The 17,143-nt window shown below is 44.6% G+C and overlaps 1 protein-coding gene across 1 annotated transcript in view; it reads right to left on the bottom strand.

Annotated features, from left to right (window-relative positions):
• The window catches only part of PRPF8 (pre-mRNA processing factor 8), a 35,931-nt gene extending 23,642 nt beyond the window's left edge, over positions 1-12,289 (bottom strand). The window contains exons 1-19 of the mRNA XM_083172168.1: positions 12,140-12,289; positions 8,469-8,579; positions 7,251-7,419; positions 6,988-7,152; positions 5,834-6,052; positions 5,467-5,679; positions 5,182-5,307; positions 4,989-5,094; positions 4,503-4,693; positions 4,292-4,411; positions 4,001-4,190; positions 3,295-3,414; positions 3,035-3,169; positions 2,819-2,948; positions 2,532-2,728; positions 2,127-2,333; positions 1,883-2,046; positions 513-639; positions 220-412 (exon numbers count right to left, since the gene is read on the bottom strand). Coding sequence (XP_083028294.1) covers positions 220-412; positions 513-639; positions 1,883-2,046; positions 2,127-2,333; positions 2,532-2,728; positions 2,819-2,948; positions 3,035-3,169; positions 3,295-3,414; positions 4,001-4,190; positions 4,292-4,411; positions 4,503-4,693; positions 4,989-5,094; positions 5,182-5,307; positions 5,467-5,679; positions 5,834-6,052; positions 6,988-7,152; positions 7,251-7,419; positions 8,469-8,568 — 2,872 coding nt within the window. The 5' untranslated portion in view covers positions 8,569-8,579; positions 12,140-12,289. The remainder of the gene's footprint in view (positions 1-219; positions 413-512; positions 640-1,882; positions 2,047-2,126; positions 2,334-2,531; positions 2,729-2,818; positions 2,949-3,034; positions 3,170-3,294; positions 3,415-4,000; positions 4,191-4,291; positions 4,412-4,502; positions 4,694-4,988; positions 5,095-5,181; positions 5,308-5,466; positions 5,680-5,833; positions 6,053-6,987; positions 7,153-7,250; positions 7,420-8,468; positions 8,580-12,139) is intronic.
• Positions 12,290-17,143: the final 4,854 nt, after the last annotated feature.

Genomic DNA, 17,143 nt, shown 5'->3' with positions numbered 1-17,143 from the left:
ATGCACAAACATTAGCCGGGGTAGCGAATCCGGTCCACACTGAGCCGGTCTGAGCCGCCCCCAATGTTTGCAGTTTATTTTATATTTGTATTTTTATTACATGCTAGTTTCATTGCAGATTGCGAAATCAGCTCATACTGACCAGTAATGCAGCCTACCTTGTGGCACCACCTGTACACTAGCAGAAATTTCATCATATAGACCCAGAATGTAGCCTACCTTGGCACCACTTGTACACTAGTAGTGGAGGTGGCTCAGTATCTGCAGGTTTGATCCAAGGAGGGAATAGACGCCTCTTGTCTGCCTCATACCACAGGTATTGATCAAGGTAAGCATCAGTAATCTTCTCCAGAGGCTCCACATCATAAACCGGGACCAGGTGACTGTAGAGGTCCATGAACTCAATTCCCACCTTAAACGAAGAGAAATGAGTTGAACGGCAGCGAGGGAACATTCTGACATAAAATGAACATGATGGGAAATAATCAGGAGTAAATGAAAGCCCCCATTACCTCCTTGAAAGCTCTCTGCGTAAGTAAATGACGCTTGATCCTGGACAAGGCTTCGTGAGGATTGTCGTATGCTTGTTCAATTAACCCCAACTCTTCTCTCTGCGACTGATTTAGACGAGACTTTACACTGGCAAAAAAAAAGGGAACATTTAAAATGTAATTGTCTTTTAAATGTTTGGAACAAAGTAACAAGAACTACATCAGAAATATTTAGCTCCAGATGGATTGGGCAAACCCTCCTGACACAATGTTATCTAACCATGGGTAAGCCGACCTCCATACATTAATTCCGAAATGTCATCACCCTCAACACTGGCCTTTCCCGTTGGTTAGAATTATCCCCCCTTTTTTCCTTGACCAAACACTTTCTTGATCCTGCCCTATGCTCACTGCTAGCTTTTGCCAAGGAGATGTTCCTGAATAATTTCCATAAAGACACTTTCCCCACTGCTGTTTCCTAGGTTTAGCGCTTGATGAGGATGTAGTTATATCCTTTTTTCCATAGTATTATTATTTTATTTATAAAAGGCACCACAAGAGTTTTGCAGTGTCGTACACAAAGGAATAGTATGTGGAAATGCTCATCTATTAAACACTTCCTTCCATTTACTTAACTTTGCTCCCCTGTCCCTAGATTGGCGAATACTGAATTTTAATTTATCAAATGCAGGTAAACACTAAAGGCCCATACACACTGGGCGACTTTGAGCTAAAAGTCGCTCAAAACAGCAGGTTTGAGCGGCATTCAGCTCAAAGCCGCCCAGTGTGTATGCCCCAGCGACGAGCTGCGAGCACTGCTGTGCGATCCCACATCATCGCCGGGAAAGCCACTCATCTGCTGGAATTACCAGCAGGCTTTGAGGATGGCTTTGCATAGCGCTGTGCTATGGAAAGCAGTCCTCTCCCCGCTGATGGTGCCGGGCAGGGGAAAAGCCGTTCAGTGTGTATGCAATCATCGTCCATACACACTGGGCATAGTTGCCCAGTGTGTATGGACCTTTACTTAACTCTGCGAAGGCCAGGAAGTGTATTCTTCACTGATTCTGGGTTATAATTTTGAGCAATAGTATTAGGACCTACACAAAAGTAGAGTCCCGTGAAGTGGGCTGCAGGCTTAAACGCATTGATCAATACATCTCCACTGTTTATTAATATTAGATCGAGTCTAACTAACTGTAACGAGTCTAACTGTATAATATGCAAATTACCAAAACGCATTGTAATGTGTATAAATAGCTGAACTTGACTAATAGCAGACAACCAATGAAGACCTGTATGAAAAACACTCAACCTGGAAAGGGAGACCATTCTATACATAATTCAAGTTAGGCAAACACTTATTTCCTATTTAAACAGCACCATTTATTTACCTGTATGCCTCTTTCAACCTCTCCAGGGCCAGAATGAGCAGTTTAGTGTCGTGCTTGTATGAGAGAGGAGGGAATGGGATAGGAGAGAACCTTCTGCTCTCCAGCCAATGGACAGTGGTGGTGTACACAGCTACAGCCTCTTCAGCAGTGATGTACGGCCCATCCTGCAAGTCACATAACACGAGTCAGCAAGATTTTCAAACAATAAATCAGGAAGTAGAAACGCAAGGAACGCCATGATCACCTTCAGATAGTTGTGTTGTCTCTCTTGCTCAGCTTTCAGGTACAGTCGGGTCAGCCGGCCCAGATTTTTCTTGCACACTGTTTTGTCCACAGTTGCACCACGGCGAATACGCTCTCTGTTGTAATGGGCAGTGTTTGTCCACCAATCAGCTTTCGCCTTCACGTAACGTAGAATCATGTTCTCAATAGGAGTGGGGAGACCTGGCACCTGGAAGGGAAAATCTAACATTAGAGGAAAGCATACTAACAGATAACACACTTTGGAGTGATTAAGGAGATCGGAAAAATCTGGGGGTATGAGATCTACAGTGCTCACGTTTTAATGGCCACAAGATTACAATTGTGATAGTTAAAACACAACTCCAAGTGTAACTTGAGGAGACTTAGAGAAGCTTCATTTACTTACTTTCCATGGAATGTTTGCCTTCCAGCATCTCCAGGCCTCACTCAAGTGTTGCAGAATGGTTCTGGCTTTGTTCTGCTTGATGCCTTCTGGCATCATATCCAAAATGTCATGCATGACTGCTGCCCTGAGCTCCAGATCGAAGTGAGACTCTACTCTCTGCTTGGTCACAGTTTTGGCTACCCCTTTGGAATGACGACCTGAAAGAAGAAGACACCACTATATGTCAATTTCAAATAATCTTTCTATACATAGGCCATGCTGGTAAAAGGCAATACTAAATGTCTAACCTTCAAACTGCCTGGCCAGTAGGTTCCCTAGCCATCTTTCCAGCAACGGGGTGATGCCACGCATGAAGAAAAGCCAAACTCTCCAGCCTGCTGCCCAAAAGCCACAGCCTGGTCCTTTCCCCACCGGGCCCTAGGTTAGGGGAACAGTGTCACATTTGAAATCATTCTAAGCATTAGCAGTACAATTAGGGGGACACAATTGTAAAAACAACTCACTGTGTTGAACCTGTAGTAGATGAGATGTTTCAAGTCTTTGCACATTCGGATCTGTCTCATGAGTTTGTACTTGTACCTATACATTCCAGTCAGCTGGCCGACATGAGCGAAGATGTACTGTAGCCCATCAGACAACTAGAAGGAAAATACTGGGTTATTTAACAGCTTCCTGTTTTCCAACTCATTACTTGGTTCAAATAATTTACTTGTGGAAAAGAGGAAACTGGTAATGCAAGCAGCCACTGTCAGCTGGCCCTTACCTGGAAAGCATCCACATTACCAAGCCTGTACTGCACGTGGCTATCCACCACCAGCTTGGTCAGACGTAAAACCTCTCGGCACAAGTGAAAGGCATTGCCGAATCGGGACTTCTTACGTTCCTAGGGGGGAGGGAGGGCAGATTTCAACAGGTATTAGAAAGGTCTGAAATCTTACAATGAATGGAATATTAAGCTGTTTTAAAGCAGAACTATGGATTTAAGGAGAATCACTAAAGCGGTGTACACATGGTGCAATATATTGCTCAGTGTTCCATTTACATCAGCAACCTGAGATGGTTGCTGATGAAAAGGAGACTCTGCCGGGCGGTGCCGCAGAGGGAAACAGCTGGTTGCAGCAGCATGCCCCTGCAACTAGTGACTATTAGGGGGCTGAACACGTGAGCGCACAATCTGCGATTTATCGCCTTAGCACAAACAAATCACTGGCAATATGGTCGATCAGCGACCATACTGCCAGCGATATTGCACCGTGTGTGCACAGTTTAAGAGTATTCCAGCAAAAATCGGTACCGGAGCGAAGTTAAGAGTGCTAGAAGTAGTAACAGCTTCTAGAGAAACCATAAAGTCTTTATATCATATTACACAAAACATCTCTCCCAACACAGCTGTGCAGTTAGTCAGCTGATCTATGTACACACATTTCATATTTGGCATCTGTAGTAATACTTTAATACATGCATTGTACCTTTGTGGTCAGTGTTTTGACTGGTTTCAGATTAAAATTGTAGTCCAAATGAAGATAGTTAAGGTTCTTTCTGTGAATCAACAAGTTCAACATATTGTAGCCCTGACGGCAAACCTGAAGGCCGACCTCTACCCAGTCCAACTTTGTGGACTGAAAGAACTTTGTAGCTTTAAATGAACGGAAGAGATATCTGGGGGGGAAAACAAACAAAAAAAGTTTATAAAAAAAAACAACAAACAAAAAAAAATCCCTGAATTTTAGCCCATTGCAGCAACAAACAGGTCAGCGTACCTCTTCTTCTGAGCTTTGGGTGGTCTGTGTTTAAGAGCATTGAGCACATAATATTTCAGAAGTTTTTGGTAGGACACTCGCACTTTAACGGGCTGGCCTGCAGGACAATGCTCCCGATACCTAAGGGACAACATGTATTATTGGTTATCAAGCATGTATTTTCATGCAGTCATGACAAAAAAAAAAAAAAAAGAGAAATGAGGTCACTCACCAATTCTTCACCAGAGGTATGTCAACAGCTCTCCTGGTTCGGCCAGACCTCAAATTGAAAGGACGAGGAGCCCAAAGCAAGGCAATGCCGTTGGCTGTGTTGTCGCTATACAGAGGAGTATCTTTAAGGAAGGGCTCAACATATTCTGGCAACTCAAACTCTTCGTCATCCTCTGGAAGGGGTTCTTGACTCTGGGGGAGGGGATTCATGCAAGAACAGGTTATTTATTGTGAGCCATCACTGGTCCAGAGTCATAACATACAGAGCTGGGGTGAGACACCAGATGCACCATTACAGAGGTATTCAAATACAGAGTAGTCAAACAGAAAGACTGAGAAATGTAACACGATAAAGAGCAGAAGTTGAGGGCCAAGTGTGCCGTATACCACCAATAGGAGTAGTGCAAGTTTCAGATAACTAGGCTTTAGTTTGTAAGAGACGTTTTCATAAGCTGCGACTACAAGGAGAATCATTAATGGCTCTCACCTTTACAGAGTGTCTGTGTGATATTGGATTGATCAGAGGATCAAAATAGAAAGCCGGCAGGTCAGGATCCTCGGTTTTAATAAACACAACATTTGGTGTGTGGTACCTGTAACCAGATATCAGAGGAGAAGTCAGTCATCAGCTTGATCACTTTGTGCAATGCAGCATCAGAGATCGTGTGTCTGCTCCTTACCATGTCAGGTGCACGTGATGGGGCAGATTGTTGTACAGATAAGGGAACGCAATCTTGTACTCTGTGCGAATTGGCTGGCGGATAATGATTTTGTTGATATCGTTAAATTCATTCCAGTCTTCATCCCTTTTAAAAGAAATAAAATATAAAATCACACACAAACACTATGAGGGGTATTCAATTGGGTCCGATTTTTCGCCTACGCGGAAAAAAAAAAAACTGAACACATACACATATATTACACACATTGTAATCTGTGATAGAAACAAAAGTACTCTCACTTACTGTAAGTTAATATCTCGGACCAAAGGCTCGAATTTTGGCCCACCAGGAATAGCCATGTTTAAAGCCTTAGAGGTGAAAAAGGCCTTTAAGTCAAATAGATAGAAGTAGTTGTCATCTACTAGATCTGTGAGCAGCTGATTGGCCAATCGGTACAGTGTAGACATCATTGGAAGTGTAAATTGCCAGCGCTGGTATGTTGTCCCATTTACATATCTGCAAGAAAAGCACAAGTACTAAAGGTCAGTGGCTTGTTTGCACACTAACTACAGCCACAAGCATTTCATAAATTAAAATGAGAAATAAAAATGCAATCTCCTGTAAATGTATCTAGTTAAATGAGATGTGAAGGACATGTCTCAAGTCTTACTTTCGGTTGTCTCTTAGTGGCTGGTGGTCATAGAACCAGTCCATGACTGGAGCATCTTCCTCATTGTCCAATTCCAGTTGGATGGCCTCTAGCGGCTCCACATCAAGGATGTTATCTGCATAATCCAGCGGAGGTTCTTCATCGTCAAAAGGGGGGAACCTCATCCTCTTGAAATGTCGCCTGTCTCTCTTTTCTCGTCTCATCATGATCCACATGGACCTGTGATTAAAACAAAACAAAGACTTCAGACAAAGGCACTTTATTCCATCCATTGATTTTACTCTATAAACAGCCACAAAACAAAAAAAAAATGCTACAACATGATTGGTTGCTATATGCAAATTCAGTATTCCTCTACTATAGCTACCAAATGTTCCCAAGCATGGACTAGGAGGAGTTGAGCAGCAGTCTTATGCCCCCTACATGTAGCGATTTTTCTCCATTTTCTAAGCGGACTGAACAGATCGCTTAGAAATCAAACATGTATCGCTCCATGTGTAGAGCCCATAGCGATGGCAATGCGCGGTCCCACGCGTCACAACCCCCAGCTCAGATATTCAGTGCATGCACTAAATAGCCGAGATCCCCTAGCAAGTGCTAATAGGCCAACATTAGGTTAAAACAGATCGCTCAGCAGGTCGCTGGTGCATATCATGGGTATAGCAAGGGGTACTGAACAATCGGCGCCAACCTAGATCGCTTCACACAGAAAAAAAAAAGTTGCCCCGTGTATAGGGGGCATTAGCTTTTCTTTCAGTTGCTGCTTTCCTCTGCTGGTTTAGTTTATCCCTACTTCACCATAAAGCTAAAGATCAGTGTGGGGTATAAAGTAAATCTACAGCATTTTGTTGATGTAAAACTAAAAGTGTCACAGTGTACAAGAGACACAAATTTCAGGCGGGTGCATTAAGATACATAATTAATTATCTGGTAAAAAAAAACTTTAGAGGGAAAGACTAGCTGTTCTGTTGCCAGCGTTTTAACTCATCTCGGACTCCCTTGAGGGCCAATCTCGGCAGAAATCTGGTCTAAGTGTGTGGCTGTTTGGGAACTAACAGAGACCTGCGATGAACTCGCAGATAATCGGATTGACACCTTTAGTCGTTTTTCCCCCCAAGAACACATAATGACAGACAAATGAAAGTTTCTCCTACCCCCATTGTGCTATGTAGACAGGTTCAATAACCCAAGGGATCTCGCTGACGAACGAGATGGCTCCTGTAATGTGATACAACACTGGCACATCGCGGATCTGCTCCCAAGGCATGGGCATATTCTCCAGCAATTTCAGCACAGCGTGAGGCATGTACTTCAAAGCTCTGAAAGCAAAGACAGTGTTAAAATACTGTAGTCTTATAATCCGCAGTGGTCAGATATGCAGCTACTATGCCAAATAAGCAAACGGTGTAATCCTTACCCTAGGTAAACTCTTTTATCATGCCGGAATTTTCTGTTGGTCATGTCGCCATGGTCACGGATAATTTTGCGCACATGCTCTGGAGGCATGTCCTCTTTCTGAGCATCCACAAATCCAAACTTCCTTTTCTCTGCGTAACGTTTGGCTTGGAGCTGCTGCCATTTTCTAGCTGTAAAAAAAAAAAAAAAAAAGACATTATAAGGATAACCCTGCTAGACTAGTTCCATTGAACTCTGGGACATACGCATCTGTAAAAGGGAATGCGAGAACATCGAGGCTGATTTGTAAGAGTAATTAGATAGTGGAAGGAGCACTCTGTGAAGTAAGTGTACGGAATCTGAGTGAACACCTGTAAAAATAATAGGTTAAAACAATGTTTACACTCCTTTGGAGTGGTTGAGTCCCCCGGTGTTACCTGTCTGACCCTAGCTATCAGTTCTAGTCCCGTGTGCAGGGGGATGAAGCCGCAGACAGCGTGCGACCGGCATCATGTATTCTTCAGTGGCTGTGTGTTGATTGGGATGGCAGTGGGGTGCACGATAGGGATGAAACGCGTTAGAGTAGAGAAGGACACCCCACCGCCATCCCAATCAACCCGCAGCCGCCAAAGTGGACATTGCGACGGGACGCCGGTCACACGCTCTCTGCTGCTGCATCCCGCTGAATACGGGACTAACTCAGACGCCGCGGCTGTCAATCATCTCCACAGCCACCGAGCTGTGCCGCGGATGCCTGATGGCTAGGGACAGATAGGTAACACCCGGGGACTCCACCACTACAAAACAGGCGTTCACTCAGATTTCATACACTTAACTGATAGAGCACTCCTTCCACTGTCTACCTTTAAATTAGTAGAGCTGCCATAAACAGAAGAGCGCGGTGCACACACAGTTTATGATTTGTGAGAGTGCAGAGAGCAGCTGAAGCAAGTGGGAACAGATTATCTGTGCCCCAATATGTGGGTGGGGGTCTCTGCCCCTGGGGATCTAGAACCACTTTTTTTTTTTCGAATTCCAAATTGAAATCCAGTCTCACAACAATGTTTTTAACTAAAAGAAAAACCAAACAAAAAAACCCCACCTGTAACAATTAGAGTGGCTTTTAGAAAAACATTAGCTAGTTAAGTGGTTAAACTGCATTCAATGGTCATCGGTGTATGGATAGCATAGACGTACGTAAACAAAAAATTGTTTTGCTTAACCCATTACTATTACTCACCTTTCTCTTGCAACTTTTCTTCAGACATGTAATCCGGTGCTAGACCTGGCGGTGCAGACATTGGGGGAAGCCCCGGTCTGTAAGGAAAAACACCAGCCATGGTGTTTCAAGCTACAAACAAAACAAAAATGGAGTCAGCATTTGAAGCAAAAGCTATCAAATCACAGAGTGATCTAGAATCTAGTAGCTAAACAGCCCATAATGTTTGAAAGTAGTGGATGCAGGAACTAAAACATCTGCTGAGTGTATTTTCAGATTAATGGCCATGGTACTAAGGGGAATTCTACTGTGGGCTAACTGCCATTGCTGTGGTGTTTAAAGAGGTCAGCAACAGCTCATAACCCTTCCTCCACTCATAAGTGCTCACTAACCTATGTGGTAGTTAACACTTAAGTGAGATCACAATGCCGTAAAGTTGTTGGCTGAATTCACATGACACCAGTCACGCAAATCACTGGCAACTAAATTCCCCAACCATTTTTAGGAATCCAATTAGCCTTATACGTGCCGCCTGATTCAAATACATAGAATTACCCCGAAGGAGAACTATTCTTCTCAGAAATTACATGAACGAGTCATCAAGAACAGGCACCTTTTGGGGAAAATAATGCAAGCCCCGTTTCGTGAAATGTACGGGTGAAGCTGGCCATACGCAAAGATTTATTGCCCAATCTGGCTGGATGGAACAAATATCTTAATTTATGGGAGCAAATCCCAGTTGATCATTTCCTTAGAAATATTGGAAAACTGACAACAACACTCATTCAGATATTACCAGCTTTTGGTTCCAACCAGCCGGATTGGACAATAAGTCTTTAGATGTTTGTGCAGGTTTAGTGCAAATTAACCATGTTTACGATGCAGCAAAAGCAAGATGTTTTATATTGTGAAATTGAGCTTTTCCCACGGCAGCTAATTGAATTAACCCCTTTGTAGTAGTTAGTGTTCATTCTAGCACCGCCATCTTTGAAAAACCATGCAGTTCCTCTACCCTGCCTGCGGTTTCGCTGTCTGCTGTGGTGTTTCTAGCACAGGTCTGGTTTGCATATCAGTGCTGATATACAGACCACACTGTGCTAGAAGCACTACAGCAGACATCGACACCTCAGGCAGGGAAAAGGAACTGCATGGGTTTTCAAAGATGGCGAGTGCTAGAATGAACAGTAGTAGTAGTATTACATTTAAAAAAGTCTATTCTCAAGCGAAACAAACTTGGCACAGTATATGAACATTAATTTTACTACAATATGCCAGCATATGCAGTAGGTTAAATAGGGAACAAAAGTAATAAATGGAGATTGGGAATCAACATCAGTGCAATGATTGGCATCTACTTTACAGATTGTGTTCAGGGCTTTTGCCACTATGTACTATGACATGCGGCATACACACTACTAACTAGATTAATACTGCATGCAGTATAAATCTAGACAGGCGATGGCGTCTTGTGGCCATCGCTGGGGGACATACACACAGATTGATATGTGCTTAATTTTTAAGTGCTCGCTTCAGGTGAAGAAGCCTGCCCTCTGGGGGGGGGGGGGGGGGGGGGGGGGGGGGGGGGGGGGGGGGGGGGGGGGGCTTGCCTGGAATAACCCCATGTGTATGCCCCAATCAACCAATCACTACCTAAGGGTAACTCATCACTAGAGGAAGGGGGCGTTTGAAGACAAACCAAAGTATGGCCAAATACTATTTTTAGAAAAGGCTGCTATTGCTCTGGAGACACTTATTGGCAGAAATAAGGTAACGCTGCAGAAATCTTCTGTTAATAGACGTCTCCTGCATGTTTGTGTGATCCATTGCTTGCTTCTGAAAGACTGACTCACTATACATAAACTTCAATCATCTGAGCAATGAGCAGGTTACTCAACATGGCTGGGAAACTCACAGTGCAGAGGACAGTAAATTGTGTAGTAAGAGGCGATATGTCTCTTTTTTGGGAAACACATCCTTACATTGCCCCCAAATGTCTGCAGCATAGTTTTGCTATGCAGGCCACATGAGCAGTTCAGCTCAGAGTTTCTTACATAACTATTTGTTTGCGAGCATCTCTGAATTGGCCACTAATACCCCTTTTCCACTAAAAGGGAAATGGAAATGCAAAATCCCAGGTCAGGCCTGGGTTAGACGTCAAGCAGGGGCAGTGGAAAAGGGTAAACCGGGTCGGTCGGTCCCACCGTTCACTGCAGTACAGAGCCGCCACGGGGAGATGCTCTAATCTCCAAGTGCCACTCCAGTCCTACCTCCCAGTGACATCACCCGGATCATACAAGGTCGGGGCGCCAGCGTGAATGGGTTTGCAAGGTGCGACCCCGCTTGTAAGTGGAAAAAGGGTATAGGTCAGAAGCTTTAAATCCTTCTGAGCTACTACAAAAATTCCCAGGTTGGCCTCAGGAACAACCCGCAACTAGCGCTTGTGTGAAAGGTTCTCACTTCAAAATCCTGGGAAAATTTGACAGGATTTCAACCCTGCTAGCTAGCAGGGTTGCTCCCGCAACCAGTCTGGGTTATTGGCTGGTGTGAAAGCTACTGACCTGGGCAGCGGGTCCAGACTGCGGGGATCCAGGCAATTTTTTTTACAGAAAATATTGAGACTCTCAGCCAATCAGCGTCTGGCCAGTCTTTTCAAAAGGTTTTCAAATTCAGCAGAGCTTCAGGCCTAACTGCCTGGCAAATAGCACAACAAGCTCCCAGCCGCTTCTACCCTTATCGCCAATGGTCTGGACCTCACTGCCTGCAACTGCTCATAGGCGCCCTCACAGCACGGTCTCTCCCCCCTCACAGCAGAAAATGCAGGGACTAGGCTGGTGTGAAAGGGGCCAACCCGAGAAGATCCCTGCCGGGTAAGTTCCTGCATTTTCTGGTGTGAAAGGGGTATGAGTCTGATTACCCAAGTCATACCACTTTTAGTATAGCCAGGTTGAACTCAGGATTTTGTATCTGGCTTAAACCCAGGTGCGACCTGGCTTGTGAACTTTTTAGACCGGCGTCCTACCCAGCATTATGCCGCTTTGGGGACATCAGCAGAGACGGGTCCTGAGCTGGCACTGGAAGATGACATCATCTGCCAGCGCCTGCTATTTCATTGCAGTGGATGGGTCCTGGGTAACCTCATCCCGGGTTACAAACTGCACTGCAAGCCGTGTTTAACCCCGCTCATTTCCCACATTGGGTCGGCATATTTCCAATATATTTCCAACCAAGAGCGTTTTACTGCGTGCAATTCAGGGCTTTTGTGTACTCCTGTGCAGGCATTGTAAAATTTGTATTACTAGTATACAATGGAATTTAACCCAGGTCATCCAATGCCCAACCTGGGTTTGATTGCCAGGAAACTTGACCAGAATTATTTTCTGGGAACCCTTTTACATGAGCAGCAACTCAGATTAAACCCTAATAACCTGGGTATAAAAAGCAGCGTGAAGAGTGTATAAGAAGCATTGGCGTAAATTGTTGTTGCAACAGGAAAGAAATCCAATCAACTGCAGCTTATCCTATTTATACACATACAGGGAAGCCGTAGTTACAGCACAGACTGAGTCTCTCCATGCAAAGTAGGCCCGAGACCTTGGGCCTTCCCACACCACAGCAGCGCGGTCACACACCTGCCAGCATTACACCTATATATCCCCACCACATCCCTTCCCCCTCCCCTGTACAACACATACCTGGCTCCCGCCTCACCGTCTCCTTAGCCAACCGCCGTTCACAACACTAGGATGGCGGCAACGCACCGCACACGATTCCAGCGGTGACCCGGATGCAGAACGTTACCCTCGGTCACGTAACACGGTGTAACATCCAGCCAATGGAAGGAAAGCGGATGAAGGCGTGGCCTGCGTTTCGTTTTACTGAAACTAAACACAACAAGACAAATGTAAATGGTATCTCAATCTGTGAACATTCGGACGCACGAATGCTCAGCACACCAGGGACGGGGCTTTGTAGCAGCAATAGCAGATGTCTCTGCACCAAATGACGCAAGTGTGTCCGTACAATAATTGGCCCAGTGGGTTTCGGGAGTACAGGGGTTAGTTGTTATTGAGCTTTATGCAAGAAAAAAAATGGCCGTATGTTTCCTAATTATTTTTGAAACTTGTTTATGTTGCTTATTATACCGTGCAAAGAAGGGAAGACAGAGACTTTCATGTTTAGTGGATTTTCTCTTGTGTGTCTTATACCCCATTAGAACATCACCAAAAAAAATAGACTAAAATACCGGGTTATTGCCGGGTTGACCTAGGGCAGGGGGGTCAGGCCGCCCATAGGCGCAACATTTTTGTCCACCCCCTCTTTTAGTCATGTATTAATATTAGGTAAGTCAAGTGCTAAATATGCAGCGCCTGTTCACCAACTTACCGCATTGTGTGCACCTCTTTCTGGATTGTGTACCTTCCATTGGTGGTGTAGTGGATCTAGGGTACCTTGCACCAGGGCCGGCGCTACCCTCTCAACACAGCCTGCAAAGCAGGTAGGCCCCAGCCTTGATAGGCACTTTGGGCGAGATTCTCTATCACAGAAATGCGGTAAAAACCCCGTTATCGTAGTTTTTACCGCATTTCTGTATTCTCTAACCTCCCTCAGCAGTGTCACCGCTGCGGAGGGAATCGCCAGCAAAAGCTGGCGGTTCCCTGCAGAAGCCTATGGGCTTCTTACCGCATCGGTGTGGGAGGGATCCGTCACGGATCCCTCCCAGCATGCCCTGCGGCCGGCGCGTCAGTCTGCGCATGCGCAGACGGACTCCCGGGTCATAGACCCGGAAGTCCAGCAACGGCGCCGCATCGCAAGGGACAGCTCTTATCGCAAGAGCTGTCCCTTGCGTTAATGACCGCATATTTTAGAGAATATGCGGTCATTAGAAATGCGATGCCGGGCGAAGAGGGCTGCAGATTTTAGAGAATCCCGCCCTTTCTCTTTTCCCGCTTGTCTGGCACTGCAGCCTGCGCCTGTCAAAATATATGATTGGCAGCAGCGGCGACATCGATCTCCGTGCACCGCACATGCAGCTGGCTGAAAGTTCCCCACCAGCAGCATCACTGTGTTGCTTCAGGTTGGTTTGCAAACTCAAACTCCTTCTTTAATGCAGTGGTTTTCAACCTCAGTCCTCGAGGACCCCCAACAGTGCATGTTTTCCAGGTCACCCGGCAGGTGCACTCATTATTTACTGACACATTTTAAAAGATCACAGGTGGAGCTAATTATTTCACCTGTGATTCTGTTTGGAGACCTGGAAAACGTGCACTGTTGGGGGTCCTTGAGGACCGAAGTTAAGAAACACTGCTTTAATGGACAAAACCATCTGCACTGCAGGTGGGGCTGATGTAACATGTCTACAGAGAGAGTTTACAGATGTGGGTGAGTTATACACCTTTTACACCAGATTCTTGACCCAGGTAATTGCCGCTCCGGGCCTTGGTGTAAATGGGCTAAAAGAAAATAACCCAGGTCCTGTTCCCTGAGTGTCCGACCCTGCAAATGCGGACATAGGGCATACAAGGAGTTAGGGGCCAAGTAAATGGGTAACTTGGGTCATCCAACCCGGGGACCCATTTCCATCAATTGGGGAGCCCATACCTCCTGACCCCAGTGTCCTGCTTTCAGTCAGGAGGTTGGGCAGGGACCGCGTACAGCCTCCACTGCTGTACTTTACAGACAGCAGTGAAGGCAGGAAAGAGATGAATGGATGCCTATGTGCGGCATCCATTCACATCACAGAATGAGGTTGGGGGCAGCCCAGTAGTTTTCCCGGGTGCAGGGCTTGTCCCCAGCGTGTCTGTTGGCATCACAGGGGTCACGGCTGGTGGGTTTTTCCGGTGCTCGGAGATGATGTAATCTCCACCGGTGTCGCACGCACGGCATAATGCCAGGGGACGGCAGTGTAAACGGGGACAACTGCCGGTTCGCATCCCGGTTGGAGCGGAGTCCAAAAACCCGGGTGCGACCAGGCAGTTTTGGAGTCAAAGTGGTATTATTTTGTTTCTGTGCAGAGTAAATACTGGCTGCTTTATTTTTACATTGCAATTTAGATTTCAGTTTTAACACACCGAACAGCACCTGCAGTGCACATGGTTTTGTCTATTAAAGAAGGAGTTTGCTTTTGCAAACCAACCTGAATTAGGCCCAGAGTGTGGCCACACAGCGATTTGGTTCCATCTGCAGGGACCATGTCTGCTGCCACTGGTCAGACTATATTGTTATCACTTAGCAGGCATATAATTCAGTAAAAAAATGTAGACATACAGTATATTTTTAATTATAGATTGTAAGCTTGCGAGCAGGGCCCTCATACCTTTGTCTGTAAATACCCAGTTTGTTGTATCACTGTCTCCTATTGTATAGCGCAACGGAATAAGCTGTGCTATATAAGAAACTGTTAAAAAATAAATAATAATAAATAAATTATGGACACTTGTGTCAATACTATTAGCAGTGTATCTGCTTGCAAAGTCCCATGGTCACTAATGTCATAAAAAATTCAAACTATTTGCATATTTCTTTGAATAAACAGCTGTATATTTACATTACCTGTCTCTAAAAATATGGGTACTTTATGTTGGAGACATAGCTCTTTGATCTTTTACAACTGCTTCAGTGCATGATATAATGATATTTCAATAAGTGTTCTCTTTGAAAAGATTTGGGCCCACACAAATATAATTTGAAAAAATATATAAACCTCCTAAATGCGCCACCTGGTGGAATACAGCTCTAGTGACACCAAAGAAAAACTTTAACCAAAGTTTTACAAATAGACAGAGAAAAACAAGGCAGGTGTCACACTAAGCGATCCCACATGAAGATAATTCACTGATTCTTACTAATGGACACCTTCTGGATAGGTGGTCAGAATGATAAAGTCCTGATCCCAATCTGAAAAAACTCAGAAAAAAACAAATATAGTGCAGATGGTTTGTACACCATAAATATTAGAATCTTTCTTGTTATCCCACTCACATCTTAGGTGTTAATAAGTAGGCAGAATAGGGACACTGGGGTCCTGCATGGATCACTCTGAGTCAGATGAATTTCAGGAACTTCCTAGAACTTGAAAGATATATATCTTGCTGATCGCTCCAAGTGGGGGTACCGGTTCCTCCAAAAGCAGTGGATGATATAACAGCCAAGCAGAAGCCAAAGACTACTCCAGGGGTCCAAATGAGATGGTGTTTCAGGCTTAAACACGTTTTCGGACCTAGGTGGTCCTTCCTCAGAAGCTGGTAACACCATCTCCTTGGAGCCTTTTTATTTACAGAGGGATAATGAGCATTTCCGGCTGCAGAATGCATGCCGGAAGTGCCCTGTGCATCCCCAATACAATTCCCCGATAAGAAGGATGCGTTCCACCTGTACATTTCATCCGGTCTGAAAACACGTTTAAGCCTGAAACACCATCTCATTTGGACCCCTGGAGTAGTCTTTGGCTTCTGCTTGGCTGTTATATCATCCGCTGCTTTTGGAGGAACCCGTACCCCCACTTGGAGCGATCAGCAAGTATTACCTTGGGCTACTACCTATCCAGTCATCCTATACACCCGCTGTGGTGATATATGCTTGTTTTTATTTTTTTTAATGTGAGTGTACATCTGTAACAAATTGGATATTTTATCTATACAGTGTTGCACTAGATATATATCTTTCAAGTTCTAGGAAGTTCCTGAAATTCATCTGACTCAGAGTGATCCATGCAGGACCCCAGTGTCCCTATTCTGCCTACCTATTAACACCTAAGATGTGAGTGGGATAACAAGAAAGATTCTAATATTTATGGTGTACAAACCATCTGCACTATATTTGTTTTTTTCTGAGTTTTTTCAGATTGGGATCAGGACTTTATCATTCTGACCACTTATCCAGAAGGTGTCTGTTAGTAAGAATCAGTGAATTCTCTTCATGTGGGATCGCTTAGTGTGAAACCTGCCTTGTTTTTCTCTGCCCACACAAATATGTCAAACTTTTCAGTGGAATTTACCGTAGGATCCAATACTGTATATATGCCATTTATTCAGTGACAGTGCAGAGGAGGCGACCATGTGGATACAAATAACAATGATTGTCCGAGTCTGTGGCTGGGGCAAGAAACTGCAGAATTCTATAACAGAATACAGGAATTGTGATCCAGGGGTCAGGGTCTGAGAAAATGAACAAATACACCAGTATGCAGTTTACAATGTGCGAGCAAAGTGCAAGATGTTAAGGAGTTGCAGAGAAATGTTAGAAAGTGCAATTAATGCATTGTACCATTCATAACATTTTGAGAGTTGTAATATTTAAGTGATATGTTTAACTCTTTTCAGTGGAAGAGGATATACCTGTACACCTGTTACAAATGCTGTCACATATTCTGTACAGAAAAGTCATGTTGCTGCTGAACATGTAGAGCAACATTCTATTAGATATACCAGTATCAACAACTTCCCGAAGACTATAAGGAAATCTTATATTATACAGTACCTCCTACTTGCAGAAGCCAATGTGATATACCACAGGAACGGTCTCTCAGCTCTGATGGATGAGCGATAGCTCTTGTTTGACAAGTTTAGTAGATTTGCAATGGAAGCCTCTCAAACGCAGTATGTGTGTTATTTTTTTGGAAGGGGCAGGATTACAGTATAATGACAAAATAAACGGACACCCTTTTTCCATCTACAAGCCAGGTTGCACCCAGGATTTTG

Source organism: Crinia signifera, chromosome 2, assembly GCF_055691185.1.
Source record: "Crinia signifera chromosome 2, ASM5569118v1, whole genome shotgun sequence".
NCBI lineage: Eukaryota > Metazoa > Chordata > Amphibia > Anura > Myobatrachidae > Crinia > Crinia signifera.
Note: the sequence above shows the minus strand (reverse complement) of the source record. Positions and strands in the feature narration are given on the sequence as shown.